The sequence below is a fragment of the Lupinus angustifolius genome, chromosome LG10 (genome assembly GCF_001865875.1).
Source record: "Lupinus angustifolius cultivar Tanjil chromosome LG10, LupAngTanjil_v1.0, whole genome shotgun sequence".
NCBI lineage: Eukaryota > Viridiplantae > Streptophyta > Magnoliopsida > Fabales > Fabaceae > Lupinus > Lupinus angustifolius.
The window spans coordinates 6,693,498-6,701,012 of record NC_032018.1 but is presented as its reverse complement, the minus strand read 5'-3'; the positions used below and the strand labels follow the sequence as shown (position 1 = coordinate 6,701,012).

Genomic DNA, 7,515 nt, shown 5'->3' with positions numbered 1-7,515 from the left:
AACAAGGTATTTACCTTTATCTTTAGATCTCTGATATTTAGCTTGTTTTCTTTTAATTATTTTGGCGTTTCATGCTTCCTGAATTTTTGTTTTTATATAATGTTAATGGTATTTATTAAATTTAAGTATCATTGGTCAATGGAACAACGTAGTAGGAAAATTGACAAAAATATAAACCATATGACTTAAAAGGGTTGAGTGAAAGTGCATAGTATTTCAGGTGTTATATACTATAGAAAAATGTCAGTTAAGCTTTAGTGAGTTTTACCTACAGCTAGCTATAAGAACCACAATGTTAAGGCTTTATTCATTTGTGTCATATTGTTGTTGCTGTTATTATGGTATTTCTATAGGTAGAAGGTGATTTAGATAAAGATAGAGGAAATGATTTAGAAATTAATGTTTTGTGAATAGAATTATTTACAATAGATTATTATCCTAATTCGATTTATGTATATGATCTCATTTAATAAAACTAAGGGCAATGACACTGGTTGTTCTTAAATTATTCTTAATGGAATAAGAGCATTCTTACTTTGTTTTTCATTATGTCATTTTTATTTTCTGACTTTTGTTCTTAAGTATGAATAATTTTTGGTTGTTCAACCAAAAGTAAGTGAGGAGAGATATAGATATTGTAAGACCTAAATAAGAATAAGAATGATGTTTCCCATTATTAGAAAAAAGTAGATATTGTTATTTTTTTATTGGGAGTTATAATAAATTATAAATAATATATTATGTTTCAAATGTGTGAAGTAGTTTATGAGAAATAAGAACTATTCTTGGCAAGAAAAGAAGGGAAAAGTTGATCTATTTTTTTTATAAACCACATGGAATGCAATTTTGATCAAGTTGAATAGGAACACTATTAATTTGATGGTTACTGATTGTTATGTTATTCTTTTACCTCTAAAAAGTAATAATTTTTAAATGTATTTTTATGACAGTAATCTATCTCCCTATAAAGGGTTAGAATAGCCCATACACATTAATTATCATTTTTTCTTATAAAAAACAATTTCTAGCATGACTAAGTAGAGGGTAACATGCGTGTGGGAAAATTTACTTAATTAGTTGGTTTGACTATAAAATTATGGAAGTAGGGCAACTTTTAGAAAATTATTAAAAAGTTATATTTTTTAGGGAAGTCATGACTCCCTTAGTAATTTTTATAAAAATTACACTACTTCCCTAATTATAGTCAATCCATACTAGTTAGGTAAATTTTTCCATGCATGACCATGTCAATGACGTAATGAACGAAGAATTGATTAAGGGGATAACAATGCTTATTTAAGTAAAGATGGGGACCAAATCCTAAAACAAATAACACACATACTCCTCTTATAAATTTTTTGGTGTATCAATTAGATTAAAGAAAAGTAAAATTTCATATTGGTATTCAAAAATTGTGAATGTGATCAATCTTTGAGAATCATATTAGTATATATACAAAAATGTAAAGAGACGAAAATAAGTTTTTACTAAAAAAAATAAATAAGAAGAGTAAAATCACCAAAATAAAAATTCACAAGACCAATCTTAGAATTGACTACTCCCTAATTTTTCTATTTTATAAATGATAATTAATGGGGGTAATGCAACCCCTTAAAAAAAATACTTCTTTTGTACTTTTTTCTGTAAAAGCCTTTTATCCCCCTTCCACCCATTAAAGTCAAAACTTTCCTGACCCACTATCTGTATTATTTAGTACCACTAAATGGAAAATTAATCTTTGAGAAAGGGGTAAGCACCAGAAATGTGTAGCAGAGCTAATGCACATATTTGGAAATTTGCATTCCATTATTACTAACTGTTTATTGGTTCATGTCAAATCTGCACATGATACTAGCATCTTACCTGTGAGCACTATTTTTGTTCTTAAATGGTTTCACTTTTTACAAGTTAAGAAATTCAAATCAAAATTTATTCAAAGCAACTTTAAATTAACTTCGGACATCTACCCCATAATTATAGTTCACATTAAACTCTCTCATCAAACATTTTTTTCTGTTATTTTTAATGGATGAAGCAAAGTTATGAACCATTCTTATTTATGAAATGGTTGAAATTTAGGCATAAATTATTATTCCCTTGAGTGACAAACAAGTCTAAGAATGTTGTTATTCTATATAAAGTGACAATTGAAGATGCTCTGATCAAAGAACTAGTCAATTATTACTTGGACCAATCGATTTATATTAAAAAATTCATAGTATTAAATAATATTATTTAATAATTTTATATTATAAATTTAAAATATTATTATATATAACTAAACAATTAACAATGAATATTTTATTATCACAAAATTTTACGGACAACATCAAACATCAACAATAAAGAAAAAATAATACGATGTGACACATTCATCCTTAAAATATAATACAATGTCACTTTTATCATTTTGTGCAAATACAAAATGATAAATTGTCTTCTCATTACTAGAGAGGATTTATTCTCCATTTTTTGGTGTTTTATAAAGAGTAGAGATTATTTCAATTATTAAAGAGATAAATACTATTTTACACTGATTTTAAAAAAAAATCATTTCAAATATAAATAGAAAAATATAATTGTCATTTCATTCTGTTTTTTACCTTTTCTTCAATAGAGTCGGACTCTTTTATAAATCTTAAACCAACCAACATGAAACAAGTTACGTGTTTATGCAAGACCAATAGAGGGAGATGGTTTTTACCCTTAAACTTGGAGTCTAAATTGGATTTTATATCACTTATTGAATGGAGGTTTTAAAAAAGTTAATATTTCCTAAAATCTACACAACTAGTGATTAGTTTGGTGCAGGTAGAAGAAAAAAATATAAAACTCAGGCAACCTCATTGGCTCATTGCCAAGTTCCCTATAAATTGTCACCCCAATTGACAACGACACTAATTTAATAATTAATTTAAAATATACACGAAAACTATACACCTATAAAGTAAACTTGCCATATAATCTTTATAGGCCAGGTCCATCTCATGCATTTATTCTTTTTTCTATTTCTAGTTACTAGTTTTTTTTAATGACAGTTTCTAGTTACTAGTTAGTCACATCAAAAATCCTCTAGCCTTTACATCCCTTAACTTATTAAGCAAAGAAACAACTTCTTTCTCTCCAAACCACTCCCAAACATGCCACACCAGCTGGCATCTTCTTAGTACATCTATTCTCTTTTTTGTTTCACAAAAATAATGAATAAAAATCTACCAAATAAAAAATAATAATAATAAATATTTGAAATTTTTAATTGACATAATATATTTTTGGAAAATTTACGTGGATAGTATAGTTTGACTACATTATCACACGTTTGGTATATGTTTCAAAATATTTACGGAAGTAGTGTATTTTTAGGGAAGTCGTGGATGGGATCCACGACTTTGGGGCTCCATGGGAGACGTGTACCATATATACGACTTCCATTGTATATTAATAATAAAAAACTCTGTAGCCTAGTGGTTTTTGGTTTTTATGTGGGTGTTGAACCATAGACCTCTAGGTTCCCATAAAAACCAAAAACCATTATACTACAGTTTTTTATTATTAATATACAATGGAAGTCGTATATATGGTACACGACTTCCATGGAGAGAGAATATGTCAAAAAGTCGTGGATGTGATCCACGACTTCCCCAAAGTCGTGGATGTGATCCACGACTTCCCCAAAGTCGTGGATCCCATCCACGACTTTCCCCAAACTCGTGGATCCCATCCACGATTTTCCCCAAAATCGTGGATCTCATCCACGACTTCCCTAAAAAATACACTAGTTCCGTAAATATTTTGAAACATATACCAAACATGTGATAGTGTAATCAAACTACACTATCCACGTAAATTTTCCTATATTTTTATTGATATAAGCTATCATATATTTGTTCGTGAGACTTGTAAAATTTCTTTCTTTCCACCTTCCTCCTCTTCACTTGTTTTTACCACCTTTGCCCCCTTCTTTTTCATTTCATGCTACATATTTATTCCTTCACAACATTATATTTGAATTCAAAACTAAGTAGATATAATCAGGTTTTTATGTCATTACAAGTGCCACCTTGAACAGTTTGAGAAGAGAAGTGTTAAGCCTTTCCCTTTTCCCCTTCCTTGTACTTTGAAAAATATAACTTAGTTTCAAGGTACCTCTATTTCTCTTTCTCTTCATTTTCATGCTCCATTCATATTCCATCATTTTTACCATTGGAACTGTTAGGCATTTCTAGTAGATATTCAGTGCATTGACAAAGCATAGCTTATGTATTAGTATTTTTTATTATGTAAAACTTTATTAATGAAAAAAGAAAAAAAAATACAACTGAACTAAATAAAAGAAATAGTACCCGCTTACCCGTTTTGAAATATAAGATCAATATTCACCCCGCTCATACCTGTATATGTACCCGCGTGCAGGTTTTTCGCAGATACAACGCGACCTGCAGATTTCCTACGTTATTAATGAATTTCTAACTTCATACTTTTATTATGTTTCGAATGAGATGAAACTTAATTATTTTTGTATCTTTTGATTGAACACTACAAAAATGCTAAATTTAGTAGAGTTTTCTATTTTTGTGATTTGTTGTTCCTATTTCCTTAACAAATAATATATATTTTTCTAGACATGTGTGTTTCTACACATGTAATGATATTTGTAAGTGTTTCACCATAAAATTTAGTAAAAGATATAAACAAAGTAAAAGAAAAACATGTATATAGTGCAATGAAAGTTAGGATAATGTACTTCTCATTTTGATTAAAGGTAATATAGAAATTACATAAATAAAAGGTATTCGTGAACATGAGTACTACAATACTCATATGTACTATGAGTATTTTTAAAAACTCGTTTTTAAAACTTGCGGGTACCCATTTATAACCAGTACCCATGTCGTACGGATTTTATTAACAGGAACAGGTTTTTTATTATCCCTAAGCCCATCCCATGAAATCCAAGATAGAACAAAACCAAAACTAGGAAAATAACATTTAAAACTTGATCAGATTAAAAATTCATTGGAACCAAGACATATTGACGGACTTATTTCTTCCTCTAATGAAGATCCAAGAATGGAATTTAATGTCGTTTACTAGCTCCTCCAAACATAGTACACATTTGCAGTCATACTCCTTTGTACTATTCAATCAATGTGTCAGGAGATATAATCGACCAAGAAAATATTTAATAATTATAATTGTAACTTAATAGTTTTTTTCAAACAATAAGAGATAATAATACATGAAATATACAAAAAGTGTGGAACAAGATGTGCTGCCCACCAAACATCCTTCCTTGTTATTCAAAATCATGACTAATTAGAAAGGGACCAAATTCTAGCCATTCAAGTTACCTAGAAAACTTTTTTCGAAATTCTGCCTCTGCCTAAAACTAGGTGGAAGTGTTGCAGTAAGTGTTCCTTGACAAGTAAGACCACATCGAGACCCAACCACTAGTGAAGGGCGAGTGAAGGATCTTGGCTCAAAATATGAAGCATCATTAATACAACTAGTTGAAGACGAAAAAGTACCAGGTAAGATATTATTGTTTATCTAGTTTGTTGGAATAACTTAACCACAACTGTTCCTCTTAATGATGTTGATATTTTTATTCACTTGATCTGTCTATTTTATTAAAAATCTCTTTAATCAGATTAATGCTGAATGTCTTGATCTAATTGAAAGCTTTCCATAGTTTTCTTATATATACATAAATAGCGAAACTGATTAGGAGTAAAAAAGTTCCTTTTTACTTTTTTAAACACTTCTGGAATGTCTTTAATGCAAAAAACACTTGCATTATGTCCATGGCTAAGTGGTTTAATATTGTGGCACCGCGATGCAGTTTCAATTTTGATGTATAATCCAAATGGTACAAGGCTTATGAGTTACCGTATCGTTCAATATTTCATAGTCTTATTAGTCCTTCTTCTATCTGTTCTTGCCTTGTTGATCTTATACAAATTCCAGTGATTCAGTTATTGGGCTACAATGATATTGAAATAGCATTGTTTTTGCCACCCTTGCATTTCAATATTGGGGAGCTTTTACATTATTTCCTATTACATTCTTTGGATTTCTAAATTCCTATTATAACTTTGATTTTGTGATGCTTTTATTAAAATGAAGCAGCTTAAGTATCAGCTAGATCAATATATAGTTACATCTTATGCAGATCAAGAATTAAGTCCCATCACTGACGGAAGAACTCTGCAGTTGCTCTCAAATGTGCAGACAAATGAAGCTGAGTTGCTTGCCAGTAATGATGTTTTGGTTTATCTGAAAACATCATCAGATCCTGCACAACTTGTTTTGGACATAATCCGGAATCCGATATCTCCATGGCGCGAGAAGGGATGCAATGGCTTAACAATTGCTAGTGTGCAAATCATTCTGCTTGAGCAGCTAATGAGACTCTCACCACAGATCAAGCCTCGTGTAAGAGATGAGGCAATGAAGCTTGCCCGTGATTTGGAAGCTGACATTAGATCAAGCACTGATAATTCTTTGTTGGTGCTGAGTTTTCTATTGCCTTTGTCAATTTATGGATTAGCTTCTGATTTTAATGAAGATAAAGTTTTAAAGCTTTTCGAAATTGCTGCTCAACACAAGCAAGCTTTAGAGTTGTTTCGGACACTTGGTTTTGCAGATAAAGTCTCGGGTATGTTAATTCAAATTTGTCTCATCTCTGTGACTTTCTCCAATATAGAGGTGTCATACATTGTTTCATATTTCATCTCACTTAAAGAGTAGGTTACATCATATGTTAATCATATTTGTAGATATTTTCACTGCCATTCACTTATATGTTAACTATAACTGATTTTTGGGCTGTATTTCTTCTTTTCTGGTTTGCTTTGTTGAACTGAAATTTCCTTGTGTGTCAGATTTTGTTCAGAACCTTATTAAGAAGCAGAAGCATATTGAAGCTGTTGGATTCATTTGTGCATACAATTTGGTTGAGAAGAATCGACCAGTTGATCTCTTGCGACAATATCTGTGGAATTCAAGAATGGTTTGTGAGAGAAGTTGCAAGGAAGCAAAGTCTCTTGAACTTAAGGTTCTTTTTTTCTACTCAAATTCTACTTCATTATATTATGGATCTTCATATAGTTCCGTGTTTTTATGCAGGTCAAGGCCATAGATCAAGAAAATGCTAGCTTGGATGCTGTTCTGCAATGCATTTTAGATAACAATATAGAACCTCAAGATCTGAAGAAGGAGATTCAGGATCGCATCATTAAGCTACACGCTGAGGCAAATAGAAGTGTTTATACTGTCACAAGGGCCTGCCTCCAAAAGCGCAGCAACCTTCACTAAATAAATGTGCTAATGAAAACTAGTTGTTGTGTTTCATTTTCTTTTTGGGGTAAGTGATTAGGTACATATTTAATGTGGAGATTAACTTTGACATGGTAGTACTAACTCTTTGTGTGTGACATGAATGAAAGATAAAGATAAAATTAATAGGGTCATATCTATTTCTACTCCTTTTTTATTCTTTCTTTCCCTTCTTAT

The 7,515-nt window shown here is 30.6% G+C and overlaps 1 protein-coding gene across 1 annotated transcript; it reads left to right on the top strand.

Annotated features, from left to right (window-relative positions):
- Window positions 4,802-7,515, top strand: LOC109357988 (FRIGIDA-like protein 3). The gene is made up of 5 exons (XM_019602056.1): window positions 4,802-4,805; window positions 5,427-5,531; window positions 6,173-6,658; window positions 6,885-7,057; window positions 7,129-7,515. The coding sequence occupies exons 1-5, from the start codon at window positions 4,802-4,804 to the stop codon at window positions 7,315-7,317; spliced, it is 957 nt and encodes a 318-aa protein (XP_019457601.1). The 3' UTR covers window positions 7,318-7,515.